A 22,078-nucleotide genomic window follows, 5' to 3' on the forward strand; every position below is an offset into this window, starting at 1 on the left:
AAGAAAATAAATTGAAAAAAAAAAATCATCACCCTTTTTTTTCCTTTCTTTCTCTTTCTCTCTCCCTCCCTTCCTCCTCCTCTCTCTCATTAGAGAAAACTTTAACCAAAGTTTAATTTCCAGATTCGTCACTTTGATTTTTTTTAATTCCGGGATTCGCCCCATTTTTTTTCCCCTTTTTCCCCCCCTCTTTTTTTTTCGCTTTTCCCAGTAAATATTTTAACTGAAAACATTTTCCTGAAAACTTTATATATAAGAATTAACTAAACCCCTAAAGGATTTTATTAAAAACTTTTTTTTTTTTATACATATTTTTTTTTTTTTTTTTGGGAAAACCTTAATTAGAAAAAGAAAAAGAAGGGGAAAATAAAAATAAAAAAAATTTTGTTTCATAAATACCCTTAAAAAAAGAAACGAAAAAAAAAAAAAAAACACGAAATTTATTTTAAATAAAAAAAAAAAAAGAAGTAAAGAGACGGCGGAATGACGGAGGGGGTGGCGGTGGCGGTGGTGGCAGGGGCGATGTAAAGGAAAAACACAAAAAAAAAATAAAATCAAAAAATTTTCAAAACAAGAAAATTCGTGGGCAAATGAAAAATAAAAAAAAAAAAAAGAAAAACCCTTTTTTTGAATTTATATGTGAAGAAATTTGTTTTTTCATCATCATCATCATTATTATTATCATCATTATTATTTAAAAAAAACGTTATTTATAATAAACACATACATACATAATACATAAAATTATACCGTTGATTAAAGTTTAAATTTTTTTTTTTAATTAATAATAATTTATTTAAAAGGAAAACAAACCGATTGTTAAATTTAAACGACAAATTAAAGTCTCCCCCTCCCCGATTCCCGCCCCCCAAATTAATTTAACGGCGATAACCTAATTGAGTGAATTTGATAAAGGATAAAAAAAAAAAAATTAATTTTTCTCCTGTAGGAAATGAGAGGAAAAAATAAAGAAAGGAAAGGGATGCGACGTAAAAAATAGGGTTCAAAAAAGGTTGGAAAAGAAAAAAAAATAAAATATGAGTGGAAGGGGGTGGGGGGGTGAGGTGGAGGTTCAAAGTTTGCCTGATAAAAAAAAAAGTGACTGGAAGTAAATTTAATGATGATGATGATGATAATAATAATAAATGGAAGCCTTTTGGACGTAAAAAAAAAAAAAAAATTATTTATTTATTTGACATTTTGTTTTCTTCTGGTACCAACCTGATTTTTTTTTTTTTTTAGAAAATTATAAAATTATTAATTCTATTAACCAGTTACAATAATAATAATAATAATAATAATAATAATAATAATAATAATAATAATAATAATAATAATTTACAATTAAAATTGTTTTTTAATGGCGATTATAAATTAAAATTAAAGTTACAAAAAAAATTTTTTTTTTTTTGACAGCTGACGTTTTGTAAAAAAAAAAAAAAATTGTTTTCCAAACTTTTTTAAAAACTTTTTCTTTTTTTTTTTATAAAAAAAATTTAGCTTTAAGCTTTTTTTTTAATTATTTAATTAAATTATAATTTTATTAATTATTATTATTATTATTTACTTATTTCGTTTCTATTTTTTAAAACCCAAAATTACTTGTTTCCGTTTTTTTAAATAATAATAATTATTAAACGATTAAAACTCATTTAAAAAAGTTTTTTAAATTTATAAAATTATTCCGCCCCCCCCCCGTCCCCTCTCCCTCCGAAATTTTTTACAGTAAACAAAAAACATTAGTTAATAATAATAATGATGATGACGATGAAAATTTTCCGATTTTTATACAAAAAAAAGGTTACTAATAATAATAAAACGTAAAAAAAAAAATAATTTTTTTTTTTTTGTACGTAGGATGAACGATGGGAAAATAAAAAAAAATAAACTTAAGGAAACGGAAATGACGTCAGTCTGAAAATGATTTGTATCCGTTTGGTTTGGAATAAAACCAACAACCGCGGGATTTTTTTTTTTAACGACTTTTACTTTTTATTTATTACTATTTATATTAAAAAAAATAAATAAATACGGGAAGAGAAGGAAAAAACATTTTTTTTTTTTCTTTCTCTTTTTATTTTACAAACGTATATATATATATATATGTATGATGACGTAATAAAAAATGCATCGTGTATAAAAAAAAAAAAAAAAAGAGTGACGATACGATTTAAGTTTAAGTAACGTAATAATAATAAATATATGTATAAAAAAAAAATGTAAAAAAAAAAAAAAAGGATGAATTTTTTTTTTTACTTACCTTAGCTATTTTTTTTTTTTTTGTAACCGTAGTAAAGATATCACGATTTCAAATTATACAACATATATATTCTATTCGTTTGAGATTATAAAATGATATTGTTATGGAAATGGCCGACATTTATATACGTTAAAAGTTGAATGTTGTTAACATTTTGCCAAAACTTAAACCCCTAACACATACATATATGCATTCATAACCATTTATTTTATTTATATTTCCATTTTATTTTTATTGTTTAATTTTTTCTTTTTATATTATGAGAAAATTTCATTTCGAAAACAGGTGAAAAAAAAAAAATTTTTTTTTCTAAATTAAAAAGTTTTATTATTATTATTATTTAAAATATCGGATTTTAATTGAAATTTTTTTTTTTTGTCATTTTGCCACATATAAACATATATATTGAAAGACACTCAAATGATTACGTAGTTAATTTTATTAAATTTTTTTTTTTTTTTGATTTCCGTTAAAAAAAAGTCGATTTTTAATTGTTGTTGTCGTCGTCATCTGGTAATAATTACCCTTTTTTTTAAAAATCTCATTAAATTACAATTATACCATAATTATTTAATTTTAATTTAATTTATTATTTAAAAAAAAAAGTTATTATTCATGAGAGTTCATTTTATTTTCAACCCCCACCCGCCCCCGCACCACCTCATCCCCTCCGTCACTCAATATGGCGATCGATATAATATATAATAGTAGCTTTTTTAAAAAGAGAATTATTATTAAATAATGGTAATCTTAAATATTTTTTTATATGCGTTTATTATTTATTAAAAAGCAGATGATTTCGTTTTTTCCCCTCCCTCTCCTTTTTCCCTCTCCAATCTCAAAATTTAACGTTTTGAAAAAAAAAAACAAAAGCAAATTTTCATTTCGAATGGTTCAATTTTAAGAAAAAAAAAAATTAAAAACTTTAATTTTAAGTTTATGAAGGGGGTGGAAGGGGGAGGAGGGGGGAAGGGAAAATGAAAATTTTCTATCTCTATCTCTCTCTGTCTCATTCTTTATTTTCTTTTCATTTCATTCCAGTATTAGTAGTAAAGGGAAAAGTTATTCGTTTCAAAAACAGACATTCCATCGTTATTTTCTTACATTTTGTGTGGCAGAATCATTTGTTTGGTTTAAATATTTATAAAAAAAAAAAAAAAAAGGTTCGGTCCAGGTTCTTTAATTTCATTCTCGTGTTTGACCAGGAAATTTAAAAAAAAAAAAAAAAGGTTTTATTCGAGAAAAATAAAAGAAAAGAAAAGATTTTGGTTTTTCTTTTTTTTCTTTTCTTTTTTTTTTTTAGGATTACTAACGACCTTCTTCTTTCAATTAAGATATCAAAACAGGAAAAAAAAAATTTCTTTTTCTCTCTCGCACCCCCTCTCTCTCCCCTCTCCCTCTCTCTTTTTTTTCCTTTTTTTCTCGAATGTTTTTTAGAGTTTTCCAGCCGGAATCATTTATTATTCTTATTCTTTATATATATAATATTTTTATCCCTTCTTATAATAAAAGTAATAACAATGATAATAATGATAATGATAATGATAATTTTTATTACAGGACAAATAAAAACTTTGGCAGTTTTTGACGTCGAAACAAAATCTCATTATTGGTTGACGGTTTATGCGGAAGATCACGGAGTTATACCATTGAGTTCTCGTCTCGAAGTGAGTTTATTATCATTATTATTAACACGAATGAAAAAAAGAATTTTTTATTATCGATCGTAACATTTATATAATATATGTATTCATCAGGTATACGTGGCGATAGAAAATGTCAATGATAATTCTCCATTGACGGATGAACCTATTTATTATGCTTCAGTTCCGGAAAATTCAGAATCTGGAAAATTAATCGTTGAATTAAGTGCGACAGACGCAGATTTGGATCCGAATAATAAAATTTTTTATAAAATAACTGCTGGAAATCCTCAGAGTTATTTTACCATCGATTCTATTTCAGGTAAACATGCACGCGCACACGCACACAAACATATCAAAGGGTAAAAAGTAATAATATTTTATAATTTAAAAAAAAAAAGCAGAAGACAAGAAAAAAAAAATTTTTTTCCCCTCTTTACTTCCTAAAAACAAAAAAATTTTTTTTTTCTGTTTGTTTAGCTTTTGATTCGTTCATTGTAAAAAAAAAAAAAAATTTCTTTACTTTTTCTTCACCCCCCCCTCACCCCTCATCTCTCATCCTATCTCTCTCTCTCTCTCTCTCTCTAAAAAAAAAAAAAAAATGAAATAAAATTTTTTTAAAGAAAATTCAAGAGAATTGTTTTATAAGTTGATTGTCGACAACTAAAAAATGGTATTTTAAAATTTTCTTTTTCTTTTTTTCTTTATTTCCCCCTTCCTTCCCTCCCCCTCCCCCTATTTCCTTTATTTCCCCACCTCTCCTCCTTTTTTTTCTTTCTTTATTTAACTTATTTGTTTACTTTCGTTACAGGTATAATAAAAACTACGGAAAGAAAATTGGATAGAGAAAATCAATCAGAACATAGTTTAGAGGTAATTTTTTTTCTCTCTCTCTCTTTCAAATATTATTATTATTATTATTATAATTCAACTAAAAATTATATATATATATATAAATCAATAAATCAAAAGAAGAAGAAGAAGAAGAGGAAAAAAAATTGAATGACGTTTATATAAAAAAAAATTTTTTTTTCTGTCGTTTGCTTGCTGTTGTTGTTGACCTTCAGGAAATTGAAATTCTTTTCGTTGTTTCCGATACACGTGCGTGTACACGTTAAACACGCGTGCGTGAAAAACCCTCAATTTTTACCTTTAATAAAAAAAATCGAAAAACAAGAAAGCATCAGGTGTTTTTTTTTTTTTTTACTTAAAAATCTTTGTTTTTTATTTAAAAAAAAAAAAAAAAAATTGAATTTTCATATCTTAAAGGTTTACCCAAAAAAAAAAAAAAAAAATTATTTATGTTAATGGCAAGGGTAACAAACGAACGAGCGAGAAAACAAACAAACAAACAAACAAAATGTTAATTTTAAATTTTTGGAGAGAGAAAAAAAAAAAGTTGTAAACAAAATAAAAATCAATGACTATTTTTTTTCTTCTTCTTCTTTCAAATATTTATTTATTTTTTTTTTTGTACTCTATTATTTATACTTCCGGTTCCTTTTTCTTCTTGTTTTCCTTTTCCTATTTCCTACTAAAAGTAAATCGGTAAGAGGTAAAAAGGAGAAGGAGAAAGGGAATATATACATTTTGTTAAGAAGGCTTAAATAATTTTTATTGAGAAAAAAAAAAAAAAAAACTTTTCTCCACATTTTTTTTTGTCCCTTTTTTCGCCATTTTTAATTTATTTTATATGGTTTACGGTTTTGTTTTGTTTTTTTTCTCTCTTTCTCTTTCTCTCTGTCTCTTTCTTTTTCTTTTTCTCTTTTTTTTTTTGTTCATCAATTTTCTCTAGAGAATATTTTTATTTATTATTCGACTTACTAAAATGGGCCCCTGGAGAACTTTTGTGAATTTTCTTTTCCCCTTATTTTTTTTTTTTGAGTGTTTGTCTTTTTTCTCTTTTTTTTTATTTTTAAAAATTATTATTATTATTATTATTATTATTATTGCTGTTGTTTTTTTGTTAATAATAATAATAAAGGTAGTATATAAATAGTTAAATTTTTAAATGTGTGTAAAATATATATATATATTTGTATAAACTTTTTAGATAACAATAACAGACAATGGGACGCCTCAACTTTCTTCAACAACCAAAGTTATCATTTCTGTTAGTGACGTTAACGATCACGCTCCAGAATTTAATCAGCCATATTATAAAATAACAGTTCCAGCAACGACGAGTAATAATAATAACTTGGACGATGATATTTATCAGGTATCTTTTTTTTTTATAATCATCATTAATTTTAAATACTCATATTTATGATCGAGTATGATAAATAAATCAATTTCTTCCCCCACCCCACACCCACCCCCCCCCACTCCACCCCGCCATTTTGTCGGGTTACTTGCAAATAATTTTTCTTCTGCTTTTTATTTATTCATTAATTAATTTTTTTTCCAATTTTTTATTTATTTATTTTGCTGTTAATAAATTTTAGCCATCCTTATTTAAAAAAAAAAAAATAATAATAATTTAAATATGGCGTCAAATATCTTTAATCAATAAATAAATTAATAATAGATTTAGTCGTTTTTTTTTTTGTTAATTCGTTTGTTTTTATTTATTTATTTATTCGATGAAGAATTCAAGCGATGGAACATCAGATTCAATTTTTGATTTTGAACCTTGGGAAACGTCTCAGGTTCAATTTTTAGAAAACGAACCTTTATTTAGGGTAAGCCTCCATTTTTGTTTTTCTTGCATGTTTTTTCGAGCATGTTTTCATAATAATAATAATAATAATGATATTATTTTATCATAAATTTTTTTTTTTATTTCTTACCAAGTAGTTATTACTATACAGTTGAAATTATTTACAAAAAAAATTTTTTTTTCCCGCCATTAATAGCATGATGATGATAATAATAATAAAATGTTGTCCCTTTTTTTTTTTTTTTTTTTTTTTTTGGTAAAAATTAATGTAAAAATAAAAAGCAGAAGATTTTTTTTTTAAAAAAGAAACAAATAAGAAAAATAACAACAATATTTTTTTTTTGAAAAAGAGAGGGAGGAAGAGAGTTTTCGGTGAGGGGATGAGGAGAAGAGGGGGAGGAAAATTATTCAAATTTTTTTTTTCCAAAAATATTTTTTTTTGGACTTGAAATTCTCAGAGAGTCCAATGAATATTCATGATGAAATTATTTCTAAATAAATCAAAGCTTTTGTGATATTAAAAAAAAAAAAAAAAAAAAAAAATACGTTCATTCGTATGGCGTGCTAGCTAACAAAATGGCGTAATTAAAGTTAGTTTGTGGTGATGGGAAGATGGGGGTATGGGGAGTGGGAGGGAGGGGAAAAAGAGGAAGTTGAAAATAATAATAATAATAATAAAAGGGATGAAAAGTAGAGGAAGAGAAATCGATGGTGAAAAAAAAAAATTTCCATCGCAATCAATTTATCAATAATGAAAATTTTTTTTTAAAAAAAAAAAAAAGTGGAAATGAAAATTATCAATTCCCAATGTTGTTATTTTTCTAATTATAAAATTTTAAAAGGTAATTATTGGGTTTTTCCTTTTTTCCTTTTTTTTTCCCTTTTAATGTTGTCTGTGATGAAACAAACAAAAAAATAAATTTTTTTTCTCTCTTTTCTTTTTTAATTTTTTTTTTTAACAATTATTGCATTTAATAAAATTTATTATTTTTATTAATTAATTTTTTTTTAAATGTTTCTTAGTTAGAAAAATTTTCCCTCCCTCCTCCCCCCTCGAAAAATAATAATAATATTTAAAGTTTTGATTCTGAAAAAAAAAAAAAAAATGAATTGATTTAGGTTTTAGCTTACGACAAAGATTCCGGTCCAAATGCGGATATTGTATACAGTATTAAATCTGGAAAAGGAAAAGGAAAATTTAAAATTCATCCTAAAACTGGAATGGTTTATTCAATGAAAGAAATTTATCCAGGACAAGAATACGAATTCATGGTATTAAATAAATAAATAAATTTATTAATTATTTTATTTTTAATTTAAATTTTTTTTTAATAAATGAAAAATTTATTTTTTAAATAGATAAGAGCATCAGATAATGGAATCCCGCAGAAAAATTCAACAGCAAGAGTTTCGGTGACGGCAATTCCCGTGAAATCAAATTCTGAACATCCTCCTACCATTTTAAATCCTGAACAACAAGTACAAGTCACTGAGTCGGATGATGTCGGATATTTGGTTGCATTGATTCAAGGATCCGACAAAGATGGCGACAAATTGTGGTATAAAATTGTCGGTAAGTTTATATTTATTGTTTAATAAGTTAATGAAATTAAAAGGGCGCCAAGAAAGAAAATAAAAAAAATTTTTTTTTAGGCGGAGATCCTAGAAATGAATTTTTTATCGGTAGAGAAACCGGAAACATTTTGTTAGCTAAAACATTAGACTGGGAAACACAACATTATTATAATTTAACCATAAGTGTCACAGACGGTTTTCATTCAACATACGGTCAAGTAAGTTATTATCTATCTTTTTCTTCTTTTTCACGATGGTGATGATGATGAAGTTTCTATCTCTTTTTTTTTTTAAATTTTCTAGGTGTACGTCATGGTGATAAACAGCAATGATCACCGTCCGAAATTTTCAAAAAATACTTATTTAGTAGACATATCAGAAAATGTTGAACCAGGAACGGAAATATTAGAATTAATTGCATCAGACGAAGATGAAGATGATAAATTATTTTATTCCCTTCATGCTAGCAGAAGTCCGACTTCGTACGACATTTTTAAAGTTGATAGCCTGAGTGGTATCGTTAAGTTAGCGGCACCACTTGATCGGTAGGTTTCCTAGGTCCATAAATTTAATTTTGAATTGTGTAATAATAAATTTCATTTGTTTTGTTTCTTCTTCTTCTTCAGGGAAACCATGGAAGAACACGTTTTAATTGTCATGGTTAAAGATCAAGATACTCCATCAAAACGAAATTATGCAAAAGTTATTGTTCGGGTACACGATCACAATGATCACGCTCCTGAATTTGTGAGTCCGATAATTCAGGCAAAAGTATTTGAAACTTCAGAAGTAGGAACGATTGTTGCTAAAATTCTTGCCATAGATAAAGATAAAGAACAAAATGCTAAAATACACTATTCTATAATATCTGGTAAATGAACAGAAAAAAAAAAAAAAATTTATTGACGAGGATATTTTTTGTGACGACCCCCCTACCAAACCGACCGATCATTTTTTATTACAGGAAATGTCGGAAATATATTTTCGATTCATCCGCAATTAGGGGATCTTCAAGTTTATCGTTCTTTAGATTCTTCTTCCGCTTCTGAATTTATGCTCAACGTAAAAGCATCCGATGGTGGAAATCCACCTCTTTCTTCGACTATACCCGTTCATGTTATGGTTACTATGGCTGACAATGCACCTCCCAAGTATTATTCTAACTTTTTAAATAAACCTAAAAGTAAAAGTTATATCGCTAAAAAAAAAAAAAATTATTTTAGATTCACGAAAAACGAAATAGCAGCAGAAATATTTGAAAATAAACCGATTGGAACTTATGTGACCCACGTTCAGGCACGATCAGCTTCTTCTCTTTTTTACGATATCATAAAGGGTAACGAAAATGACATGTTTTTAATTAATCCAAGCGTTGGAGTTATTTTAACAAAAGGTATTTTGGATTATGAAACAAAAAAATTGTATAATTTAACCGTCGAGGCTGTGAATCTGGTAATTATTAATTTTCTGTTACAATTGTTGATTTAAATAAATGTTATCGAAAACTAAAATGTAATTGATAATAATAATAATAATAATAGGCTAGCGCAAGAGTAACGTGTCAAATTATAATTCACGTCTTGGACAGAAATGATAATGCTCCTAGATTTTTACAAGCATTTTATCAGGGTAATATTAGCGAATCATCACCCATAGGTTCTTTGGTACTCACAACTGATAATTCTCCATTGGTAATCAAAGCCGAAGATGAAGATTCTGAATTGAACGCTTTATTAAGTTATGATATCGTTGAAGATTTACCGAGAAAATTTTTTCACATCGATTCATCAACCGGTAAAAGAAAAGAAAAAAAAAATTCGTGGGAAAATTCGATTGAATATCTTATTTAAATATTATTTTTTTTTTTTAAATTTTAGGAGCCATTCGAACTGTCATGACGCTCGATCACGAATCCATTTCGACTTTTATTTTTCACGTTAAAGTATCGGATGTAGGAAAGCCCAGATTGTCGTCTGAGAGTACGGCTAAAGTTCAAATAACCGTCAAAGACATAAACGATTGTCCTCCACATTTTCAATATAACGAATACAATTCAACTCTTTTACTTCCGACTTATAAAGGAATCGCTTTGATACAAGTCAACGCAACGGATGATGATTCTCCAGAGAAAACTATCCTTCGCTACGATATAATCGAGGGAAATAAAGGAAATACATTTGTTATAAATTCAAAAACCGGAATGATCACCGTTCAAGATGTCGGAAACATGAAAAAATTTTACAAACTCCACGTACGAGTATCGGATGGAAAATTTTCAAATATCTGTTACGTTAACGTAAAAGTTGAAACTTCCGAAAATTCCGGTTTGGTATTTCAAAAACCAATATATCACGGATCGGTTTTGGAAAATTCTACCAAAGTGGTCACGATAACCGTTGTCAACGTACTCGGAAGTGCCTTAAATGAACACGTCGTTTTTACAATATTAAATCCCACCGAAATGTTTGTCATTGGTCGAACGAGTGGTGCCATTCGAACGACGGGTAAAAAATTCGATAGAGAAACAAAAGATAAATATGAGCTTATAATCGAAGGAAGGAGCAACGATCATGAGAAAGCAAGAATAGCTCACGTCGTCGTAAACGTTACCATTCTCGATATAAACGATAATTGTCCGATGTTTGTTAATCTTCCTTATTATGCCGTCGTACCCGTGACCGCAAGCAAAGGCGATGTAATAACGAACGTGCACGCGGTAGATTTGGACAAGGACGAATACGGAGAAGTCAGATACGAACTCGTTAAAGGACACGGAGAATTATTTAAAGTGTGTCGTAAAACGGGTGAAATATCTCTGAAACAAAATCTAGAAGGTCACAACACCAATTACGAACTTATAATAGCTGCTTACGACGGAGGAATTAATCCGTGTTCGACGGAAGTTCCGGTGCACATAAAAATTATTGATAAATCAATGCCGGTTTTCGATAAGCAATTCTATACCGTTACCGTACCTGAAAGTATTGAACTTTTATCACCTTTGGCCGTCAACATACAAGCAGTATCTGCATTAAATAGAAAATTAATTTATTCTATTTCCAAAGGAAACGATTTTGAAGAATTTGCACTTAATTTCAACACAGGTAAGAGAAAAAAATCTATTAAAAAAAAAAAACAACAACAATAATAATAATAATAATAATAATAATTTTAACCGATATGAGGTGCTGGTCGAACAAAAAAAAAAAAAAAATTGGCTCATGAGGTCGTGAAAACTTTTAATATTATTATTTTTTTTTTTTTTTTCCCTAAAAACAATTTAGAAAACAATATCCTCGATAAATTTTCCCGGTGCTTTTAATTTTCGTTTTTAAAAGCGATAAATCTAATGTGAAATAATTATAATAATTATTTTAGAACCTAAAATTTTTTTTCATTACGTTAAAAATAATGAATAATTAAGATAATAAAAAGGTTTACAAAAAAAAAAAGCGAAAAAAAGGTTGGGTAAACGACCCATTTTATTCATTTGGGTTCCTTTGAGTCTAATAATGACGGAATTTTACAGTCCCAAGAATAATTAAAAAGTTTACGAAAGGTTTTCCCTCTCCACCCCCACCCCCACCTCCCCCATTAAACTTAACAATTTTTTTTTAACGCGTAATTATTATCGTTATTATCATTAATAAAATTTAAGTTTTAAGAGTTTTCGGTTTGGATTTACGACCTATATTATAAATATTATTATTATTAAAATTTTCTATTAATTAGCCACGTTTATTTTTACGTACCTGAAAATAATAAAATAAATTTTTTTTTTTTATTCTTAAAGAATTAATAAAAATTGTATTTTATTAATGGATTTAATAAAGATAACTAATAAAATATTTTCCATAAATTTTTCACAGCCCCAGACACTGGAAACGGCCCTTGTGAGTATTTCACAAATTTATTCATTTTGGTTTCTTTTTTTTTTTTTTTTTGCATGGCTTTTTAAGCCCCATTTCAGCTTTGCTAACATAATAATAATAATAATAATTTTTATTTGGGTTTTTTTTTTTTTTAATCATTAATATTTACACGTTTGTAAAAATTTTTTTTTTGTTTTTTAAATGGAATATACGTACATGTAATGAATGGACGAACGTTTATACGTTTTGTGTGTCACTCATTTTGATTTATTCAATTTTTTTTTCGTTTAGGCGTGATTAGGGTAGTTGACGAACTTGATTACGAAACGAAAAAAGATTACGAATTAACTATTCGGGCTACAGATGGAGTGACTGGAGTTTTTGCAGAAGTTCTTGTAAACGTACTCGTTGAAGATGTCAATGATTGTCCACCGGAATTTTCTCAAGATCTTTATAATATATCTATATCAGAAGCAACGCCATTCGGTACATCTATTTTCAGGGTTATTGTTAAGGATAATGACACTGGTAAGTTTTTTTTTTTTTTTTTTTTTTTGCGAAAGAAACAATTTCTTTTTGACTAAAACCATTCTTCGTTTACAAATTATTTTCATTTAGGAATCAATCAAAAAGTTAGATTTGAAATACAAATGGATTCCAGTAATTCTTCGGAATATTTTCACATAGATCCGGAAGAAGGAACAATATATCTTAAAAAATCTTTAGATCACGAAGTTAACAGTTACCATCATTTTACCGTGGTAGCTAACGATTTGGGAGTACCCAGTTTGTCAAGTACGTCACACGTTTGGGTAAATGTAATCGACATGAATGACAATCCTCCGAAATTTGAACAACCCTCTTACAACTGTCTTCTGTCAGAACATGCCGTACGTGGACAGTTTATAACTGTCATCACGGCGAGTGATCCTGATTTTGTTGATCGTGATAAGTTGTACTACGCCATTGTTGGCGGAAATGAAAATCAAATTTTTTCCGTCGACCATTCCACAGGTTAGAATAATAGAATTATATTTCTTTTTTTATTTTTGAAAAATGAGTTAGAATGCAATTTTTAAAAATTTTCAGGTGTGTTGACTCTTGCAAATCTTCAAAATTTTCAAGAGCACCAATATTTGTTGAACGTGTCAGTAAGCGATGGAGTGTACACTAGTTTTTCTCGAGTCAGAATTGAAATTCTTCCCGCGAATCTCCATAATCCAACATTTGCTCAGCCCCAAATAGAAGCTGTCGTGCGAGAAAATCAACCTTCTGGCACTTACGTCACACAAACATCAGCAACCGATGACGATTTCGGAACTTATTCTGAAATATCATATTCCATATCTTCTGAATTGATGAGAGAATATTTTGAAATAAACAAAACGACAGGAGTCATAAGAACCAAAAGACATCTTGATCGGGAAATAAAAAAACTTTATGAAATACCCGTGACTGCATCTGATCAAGGAGGACGTTTGGGATTTTTAAACGTTCGAGTGAAAGTGAGAGATGAAAACGACAACGTACCCGTTTTTCAGGTTTCAGAATATAAGGCTGCCATACCTGGAAATTTCACAGTCGAATTAGGATTTTTAAAAGTGAAAGCTACGGATTTAGACGAGGATATTAATGCAGAAATTGAATATTCAATATCTCCACCGTACACGGATAAAACTGATGAACTCTTCGGTATAAACTCTCAAACGGGAGGAATCTATTTATTAAAAAGTGCAAAACCTTTTCAAAATCAATTATTTCAATTTTTTGTCAAAGCAGAAGACAATGGGAAACCTTCGAAACATTCTCACGTTCCCGTCGAAATTTATATAATGGGACCCAACGACGTAGCTCCCTTATTCGAAAGAAAGGATGATAAATTTTTCCTTTCTGAAAAATCGGCCCCCGAAACTGTTATAACGAGACTGAAATTAGTGTCTAATGTGACTGTGAAATTCAGGATAGTCTCGGGTTCGATTGACAATCCTCAATTTTACGTAGATTCTACCGGACAGCTATCTTTGGCGCGTCCCTTAGATAGAGAAGAAAGTAATTTTCATAATATCGGAGTATTAGCAGAAAGTAAAGCGAATCCTTCTTTGGCTGCTTTGACGGAAGTTTTGCTCAAAGTATTAGATGAAAATGACAATGCACCCAGGTTCGAAAGCACTCCTTATGAATGCACCATAGCTGAAAACATTGAAGAAGGTTCATCGATACTCAGAGTTATAGCTCATGACAACGATTCGGGTAACAACAAGGAAGTCAGGTATTCCTTGACGCAAGATAATGGAGACTTGGCGAATATTTTTGCCATCGATAGTTACACGGGTTGGATAAGAACGCTTGTACCTTTGGACAAAGAAAAAAATCCCGAATATAATTTTCAAATAATGGCGACGGATAATGGAATTCAGAAACATTTTGCAAGAACGTCGGTTCACGTTAAATTGAAAGACTACAACGATAATCCTCCGGTATTCACTAGCGAGCATTACACGGGTTCCGTGAGCGAAGATGCACTTCCGGGAACAGTTGTCATACAATTGAACACGTTAGATCTCGATTCAGACTTAGATTCTCGTGTCGATCTTTATATTACGTCTGGAGATATAATGGCACAGTTTCAGATAAGGCAAACGGGAGAAATTTACGTGGCCAAACCTTTGGACAGAGAACTTATTTCGCATTATAATTTGGAAGTAACTGCAACCGATGGGAAATTTGTGACGTCTACAAAAGTCAGCATTGAAGTGATTGATGCAAATGGTAAGAGAAAAAAAAAAAAAAATTGATTTTATTCTTATTTTGTTAATGTTTTTGAAAAAAAAAAAAAAAAAAAAAAATTTTTTTTTTTCGTGTCAACAGATAATCCCCCGTACTGTATGAAATATCGTTATCGTCACATTCTCTCAGAAGGTGTTCTTCCGGGTACTTATGTCACAAGCATAGAAGCCGTAGATATAGACGAACAATCAACATCGAATCTTCGTTTTTATTTGACGGGCGAAGGTGCCGAAAAATTTTCTTTAGATAAAACTTTGGGTCATCTGAAAACAGCTCTTCCTTTGGATCGAGAAGAACAATCAAAATACCAACTTGTTGCACACGTTCAAGACCGTGACAAACCAAAATGGGAGTGTTCGTCTGAAGTTTATATTTTAATATCTGATTTAAACGATAATCCTCCGCAATTCGAAAAAGAAATGTATTCTGCTACTTTACCAGAAGATGTACAAATCGGAACTTTGGTTACAAAACTCCACGCCACAGACAAAGACATCGGTACTTTCCCATTGCAAACCTTATTTTTCACAACAAAAAAACGTTTTATTAAAAAAAAAAAATTTTTTTTTTTCAGGTATAAATAGGAAGATAAAATATACTTTTATCGATTCTGCTAATGAACATTTTAAAATCGAACCTGACAGCGGAATCGTCACATTGTTAAAACCGTTGGACAGAGAACAAAAAGCAACTTATAATTTATCCATAAAAGCTTTCGATCAAGGAACTCCTCAACTTTCACAAATAACAAAGCTTTTGGTTTTGGTATTAGACATAAACGATAATCCTCCGGAATTCGCTTACAAAACATACTACGGAACAATACCTGAATCGGAACCTATCGGAACGGAAATAGTAAGAGTTTTAGCCACGTCAAAAGACACAGGAATAAATGCTGAAATTTCTTATTCCATCGTCGGTGGAAACGAACATAAAAAGTTTGAAATTAATCAAAAAACAGGTTCGAATTAACTAACACTTTAAAGAAAAAAAATTTTTTTATTTTTTATTTTTATTTAATCCCTAACTTAAATTTTTTTTCTTCAGGAGTTGTAAAAATTGTTGAACCGTTAGATTTTGAAAGAGCCAAAGATTATCTTTTAACAATTCAAGCCACGGATGGTGGAGTCCCACCATTAAGCAATCATGCTACTGTTAATATAACTGTGACCGATAGCAATGATAATCCTCCAGTTTTTATTCAAATGTCTTATTCAGCTACAATAAGAGAAGATACACAAGTCGGTGATAAAATATTGCAAGTAAGAAAAATTTTCAGAAAAAAAAAACAATAAAATTTGACACTCCTTTTTTGTTTCGAAAATTAAAGTTTGTTTTTTTATTTTAAAAAAAGGTGACGGCCAATGATCTTGATAGTAATCTTAACGGTCAAATAAGTTATTCGATAATAAACGGAGATAGACAAAATCAATTTAGAATCGATAAAGATAATGGATATCTTATCGTAAATGCTCCTTTAGACAGAGAAATGATTTCTTCGTATGTTCTTGAAATTCAAGCTACCGATCATGGAATTCCAGAACTTTCAAGCTCGGTTTTGGTTAATTTGGAAATTTCGGATTTCAATGACAATCCCCCACTATTTTCTCAGGATAATTATACGGCTGTTGTGCAAGAAGACAAACCCCCGGGATTCGTTATATTGAAATTTCACGTTACGGATGCGGATGCCGGTTTTAACACGTCTCCATTTACATTTGACTTTAGAGCCGGAAATGAAGGATTAATGTTTAAATTAGCTCAAGATGGTTCGTTGCAAACTGCAAAAAAATTTAATCATCGAATGAAGGATAATTATCTGTTACACATAAGAGTTTTTGACAATGGAACGCCACCCATGTTCAGCGACACGTTTGTAGCTGTTAAGGTATAATAAAATGAAAAAGTTAATTTGGTTTTATTTTAGTTCGGTTTGTTCACTCCGATTTTATATATATATATTTTTTTTTAATAGGTTATAGAAGAATCTCAATATCCGCCAGTTTTAACGCCATTAGAAATCGTAGTCAATTCTTACTTGGATCAGTTTTCTGGAGGAGTTTTAGGAAAAATTCACGCCACGGATCAAGATCCTTACGATACTCTTACGTATTCTATAAATCCTAAAATTTCAGGTTCAAAAATATCTGATTTTATTAAAATTGATGCTCAAGATGGAACTCTTACCGCTGTTTCTATTCTTGATGTTGGCGAATATCAATTGAACGTTTCCGTTACCGATGGAAAATTTACCACAACTGCCGTAGCCAAAATCACAGTCGAGCTTATAACGGAAGAAATGCTTGAAAATGCTATTATTATTAGATTTAGAGGAGTTTCGGCTTCGAATTTTGTTTTGAGTCACAAAAGAGGTTTTTTGAGAGCGATTCGAATGTCGTTGGGTGCTCGTCCCAAAGACGTTGTCATTATAAGCGTTCAACCCATTCAAGGAAAAAAAAGAGCTACCAGAAATCATTTTTATGATAAGAAACAAAAAATTTCAAAAAAAGGATTCAACAGAAGTTTTAATAATCATTCGATATCATACAAGGTTTACGATCAAAAAGACGTAACGAGTAACAAAAACCGGAAACCAAGACAATTACACGGTGGAGATTTACTTGACGTTCTTTTTGCCGTGAAAAAAAGTTCAACTTTGGGTTCTTTTCATTCACCTGAATCGGTAAAAAATAAAAAATTTTAAAATCGAAAATAATTACTATTAATTAAACGCAACGCAACTTAAAGGATTATAATAATAATAATTTTTTTTAGATACGCGTGGCATTAACCAAACATTTAGATGAAGTTGAACAAAGTATGGGGTTAATAGTAGAAGAAATAATTAGAGATAAATGTACACCTAATCATTGCGTTTACGGCACGTGCCACGACAGGTACGCTTTAGATTCCAGTCAAAGTGCGACAGTTGCAACTGACGTCACGAGTTTTGTTTTTCCTAAATATGCTCATAGAGTTAAATGCTTGTGTCAAGAAGGATACGCAGGTGAAAAAAAATTTTACTATTATTATTATTATTATTTTCGTATTAACAATTTTTTCAATCGCTCGCTTTACCTTTGATAATAATTAAATAAATATGTCTGGATAAATTTTTTTTAGGAGATCGCTGCGAAAAAATAGTTAATGAATGCGCTCGAAATTTATGTCCTCGACACAAAATTTGTACGCCAGATGCATCAGCCCAAGGTTATTCATGTCAATGCCCCGATGGTTTCACGGGGGAATTTTGCGAATTGGATATATCTCAGTGTCACGATGACACCTGCTACGTGCCGCGGAATCCGATTTCATTTACTGGAATGAGCTATGCAAAATATAAAGTTGGAAAAAGTGTCTTGAAAAGAGCTTTAGAATATGAAATGAATCTTCAAATAAGAGTTAGAACCGTTCAAGAAACCGGAACTCTTATGTATGCAAGCGGAAAAGTTGATTTTAATGTTTTGGAAATCGTTAGCGGAGTGGCTCAATACAGGTTTGATTTGGGTAGTGGAGAAGGACTTGTGAGAGTCAGTTCAGTTTTTATAAGTGACGGTCAGTGGCACGAAATCCTTTTGGAAAGAAATGGAAACAATGCAAGAATCGTAGTTGATGGAAAACACGTTGCACAGGGATCTGCCCCTGGTACCAATGACGTTTTAAACGTTCAGGGTGACTTTATTTATTTGGGAGCAGAGGTCAATTTCTTTTTTTTTTTTTTTTTTTTTTTTGAAATTTGAAATTTTAATCGTTTTGAAATAAAAAATATAAATTTTTTTCTTCATCAGATTAAACATCATCCGTCAGTGATTGGAGTTGAAAACATTCAAAGAGGTTTTATTGGTTGTATGGATGATATTAGATTGGCAAAAGTTGCTCTTCCCTTACATATGTCAGGCACGTCTTCGGTGGCCTTTTTAAAACTTTTTTATAATATAGAATTTAACTGCAATGCTGGAGCTGTGAGTTTAGATATTGTATTTTATTTTAAATACAATATTTAAGTTTCGATAATTTAAAAAAAAAAAAAAAATTATTATTTATTTACAGGTTTTGGTGCCTTTGGGAATTTGCGGATCTCAACCGTGTAAGAATGGAGGAACTTGCGAAGATCTAGGAGACGGATCGTACGAATGCAAATGTCATCCAAGGTATCGCGGAATCAATTGCGAAATAGATACGAATCCGTGTCTATCGTCTCCGTGCCTGTACGGCGGAAAATGCATTCCCATATCAGAAAATGATTATATTTGCGAGTGTTTAATACGATTATCGGGTAAGAGATGTCAGCACGGACGTCATTGCTCACCCAATCCTTGTCGAAATGGCGGAGTGTGCGAAGAAGGAGATAACGGTCCTATATGCAAATGTCGCGGATTCACGGGTGACACCTGCACAATTGATATAGACGAATGCATGGCCGCACCCTGTTTGAACAGCGCAACGTGCATAAATACAATCGGTTCCTACACATGCGCTTGTCAGCATAGCTTCACGGGAAAACTTTGTGCAAACTCTATATACTCTTCTCCCATCACTTCAAGCATATACAATTTAACATTGGAAGAACTTATTGGTATATTGGTCGTCATCATCGTTATTCTTCTTCTCGTTTTCTGCTTTATACTATATAGAAAATTACGAACGAAAAGGAATCGTCAGCACGGAAATCACATCAATAACGATACAAGGAAGGACATGGTTCTTAATTCAACTTGTAAATCTAATGACACGGAATTCAAAAGAGGATCCAAACTCAGCAATTTAGAAATCAGTCAGGTACGAAATCATTTGTTTTTTTTTTTTTTCCCCTGGAAAATATCTTATAAATGAGTGTGTATGTGGAAGAAATAAAAAAAGAAAAAGGGGGGAGGGGAAGGGGAGAGGATACAATAGGATCTTGGATATTAAATAAAAATTAAATTCAATTACAGGGACGTCAAATGATAACCAAAAGCAAACTTCGTTGCGTATCAATGACCATTAGAAAATGGTCAATAACAAAATGTATGTTGCACGCACGTGTTCAGAAAATCAAATTTTTTTTTTTTTTTTTTGTTCGAACCTTTTATACTCTCTTCTTGTGACGAAAAAAAAATTTTTTTTTTTTTTCTAACTTTACAAATGAATGGATTTTATTTGTTTGGATTGATATTAAATTACTAATAATAAAGACATATATATATATTGATAAGTTTCATTCGAATTAACTAAAAATAATTTTCAAGATGACAAAACTTTTATACAAATATCGTTTATTATTATTATTATTAAGTTAGGGGTGTGATTTTTTTTTTTTTTTTTGATTTTAAAATAACCGCATGGAACGATATGAGGAAAACTCAATGCAAAATATAATTGTTGATTTTTTTTTTATAGAGAGAACCTCTTCAATGTGCACCACGGCCAGCATCATACACCGCAAGTTCAACTGAGCCCGGAGGACATTTAGGACCCGTACAAACCCCTCTTAATAATTTAGATACACTCAGAAGTTATGGATCTGCTGGTGATGAATTAGAATGCGATTTACCACCCGATTATGTTAGAAATTTAAACAGATCAACGCCGATAAATAATCATACTTCAATTGATTCCGAATCTCTTTGCAAGCCATCATGGAACGCCGTCATTCCACTAGTCAGTTTTTCCGAAAACAATATTAAAAACGGTTTGTTTCTCTCTCTTTTTTTTTTTATTCAAAACAATCAATCATAAAAATACTCAAGTTTTCTTTTTTATTATCAGATTTAAAATTAGGAAATACAAAAATTATGGAACCGTTAAAAATTCAAAATCCGCGTTCAAATGTTGGAAGATCGAATATAAGTCATTCCGAAGAAGATACGAGTGAGTCATCATTTTTAACAAAAAAAGTTTTTAAAGCTTTTTTTTTTTTTAATTATGTAAGAAACGTTAATTTATTACCAAACAGGATATCATTGGGATTGTTCAGACTGGGTTAGACAGGATCAAAGACCTTTACCGAACATAACCGAAGTCCCTGGAAGCGAAGTTCCAGATTCATCGAGTTTTCATAGCAACGAAAGTAACGAATCAAATAATCAACATAACGTTTTACCACCTGGTATACATTTTTAATAACATTTTCTCTTTTCGACAATCTTTCTTTCGACTTCTTTCAATCTCGACTTTTTTTTCGACAATCCATAAATCTATTTTTTTTGTTGTTATTTATTAGTTTTAGGTCCAATAGATCCTGCAAGAGATTTTGATACTTTAAACGAAGATGTTGAATCTGAATACGTTGGAGATTCTGAATGCGGTACTGAATTCAATTATTCAGATGGAGGAGTACCTCGATTGAATGCTTTAGACAGCGGAAATGAAGATTATCGTTTTCAATCTTCTGATAGTTTTCTCAGACATCCAAACACATATTTTCCAAAGTACAACATTCCGAGCGAAACGGATCAAAACGAGGAAAGCGATGATGAGTACATAGGATACGGTTTTCCGAAACACGAACGATCCGCATTACTGGGGAGTCACGGAAACCTGTCAACGAACGTTTGTGAAATTGACGAATCGGAACTTGAAGCACCCGAGCTTAAAAAACTAAATCCGAAATCCTGGAAATCTGGAAGCGTGACGCAAACAGCCGTGTGACACTCGCTAAGGGCCGATAATGACGGCCCACAAAATGACACCACCGCACTATCATTGCCTTCCGAATCAATAAAGAGAAAAGATAACCGAAAATCTGCGGCTTCATTAGCCGCATTTGTTAATGGACAAGAAAAAGACAATTTAAGGTTTTAATTTTAAGGTTTTCTTTCTTTTTTTTTCTGTTAAGAATAACTGATCTCATATTTAAGAGGCGGTTTTTTTTTTTTTTTTTTTCACGTGTACGTAGATTTGATCTGATTGAAACCTTGGATTTTTTTAAATTTTTTATAATTTAATTTCCAAAAAAAAAAAAAAAAAAAAAAAAAAAAAGAAAAAAGTACATTTAAAATTTACCTCGCAAAAAAAAATACATGAATAAAAATAATAATAATAAAATAAAAATAGTGCCACTTATTTTTTTATATTTAAATAATTTTTTTTTTTTTTTATTTTTTACTTCGACTCATTTAACGTTAAATTAATTTAATTTAATTATTTATTGTTAAAAAAATTTGATTCCAAGATTTATAATCAAATCATTCCCGTACTTAAATAAAAACCATTCTTGTTGATGTTGTTGCGACTGTTGTTGTTGTTATTGTTACTGTTTAACAACACAAAAAAAAATAAAAAATTGAATTTTTTTTAA

The 22,078-nt window shown here is 29.9% G+C and overlaps 1 protein-coding gene across 1 annotated transcript in view; it reads left to right on the plus strand.

Annotated features, from left to right (window-relative positions):
• Phum_PHUM117300 (protocadherin fat 2 precursor, putative) overlaps positions 1-21,429 on the plus strand; it is a gene marked incomplete at both ends in the record, with an annotated part of 25,676 nt that extends 4,247 nt beyond the window's left edge. Inside the window, 29 exons of the mRNA XM_002424137.1 lie at positions 3,821-3,927; positions 4,018-4,225; positions 4,715-4,776; positions 5,957-6,124; positions 7,685-7,837; positions 7,925-8,138; positions 8,219-8,358; positions 8,444-8,685; positions 8,767-9,011; positions 9,105-9,291; positions 9,364-9,592; positions 9,682-9,934; positions 10,018-11,244; positions 12,304-12,540; positions 12,631-13,026; positions 13,102-14,781; positions 14,881-15,297; positions 15,374-15,760; positions 15,847-16,061; positions 16,154-16,687; positions 16,775-17,408; positions 17,603-17,806; positions 17,923-18,497; positions 18,588-18,761; positions 18,850-19,578; positions 20,179-20,470; positions 20,548-20,649; positions 20,735-20,887; positions 21,002-21,429. Coding sequence (XP_002424182.1) covers positions 3,821-3,927; positions 4,018-4,225; positions 4,715-4,776; positions 5,957-6,124; positions 7,685-7,837; positions 7,925-8,138; positions 8,219-8,358; positions 8,444-8,685; positions 8,767-9,011; positions 9,105-9,291; positions 9,364-9,592; positions 9,682-9,934; positions 10,018-11,244; positions 12,304-12,540; positions 12,631-13,026; positions 13,102-14,781; positions 14,881-15,297; positions 15,374-15,760; positions 15,847-16,061; positions 16,154-16,687; positions 16,775-17,408; positions 17,603-17,806; positions 17,923-18,497; positions 18,588-18,761; positions 18,850-19,578; positions 20,179-20,470; positions 20,548-20,649; positions 20,735-20,887; positions 21,002-21,429 — 10,592 coding nt within the window. The remainder of the gene's footprint in view (positions 1-3,820; positions 3,928-4,017; positions 4,226-4,714; positions 4,777-5,956; positions 6,125-7,684; positions 7,838-7,924; positions 8,139-8,218; positions 8,359-8,443; positions 8,686-8,766; positions 9,012-9,104; positions 9,292-9,363; positions 9,593-9,681; positions 9,935-10,017; positions 11,245-12,303; positions 12,541-12,630; positions 13,027-13,101; positions 14,782-14,880; positions 15,298-15,373; positions 15,761-15,846; positions 16,062-16,153; positions 16,688-16,774; positions 17,409-17,602; positions 17,807-17,922; positions 18,498-18,587; positions 18,762-18,849; positions 19,579-20,178; positions 20,471-20,547; positions 20,650-20,734; positions 20,888-21,001) is intronic.
• Between the last annotated feature and the right edge of the window lie 649 nt (positions 21,430-22,078).

Source organism: Pediculus humanus, genomic scaffold (assembly GCF_000006295.1).
Source record: "Pediculus humanus corporis 1103172107463 genomic scaffold, whole genome shotgun sequence".
NCBI lineage: Eukaryota > Metazoa > Arthropoda > Insecta > Psocodea > Pediculidae > Pediculus > Pediculus humanus.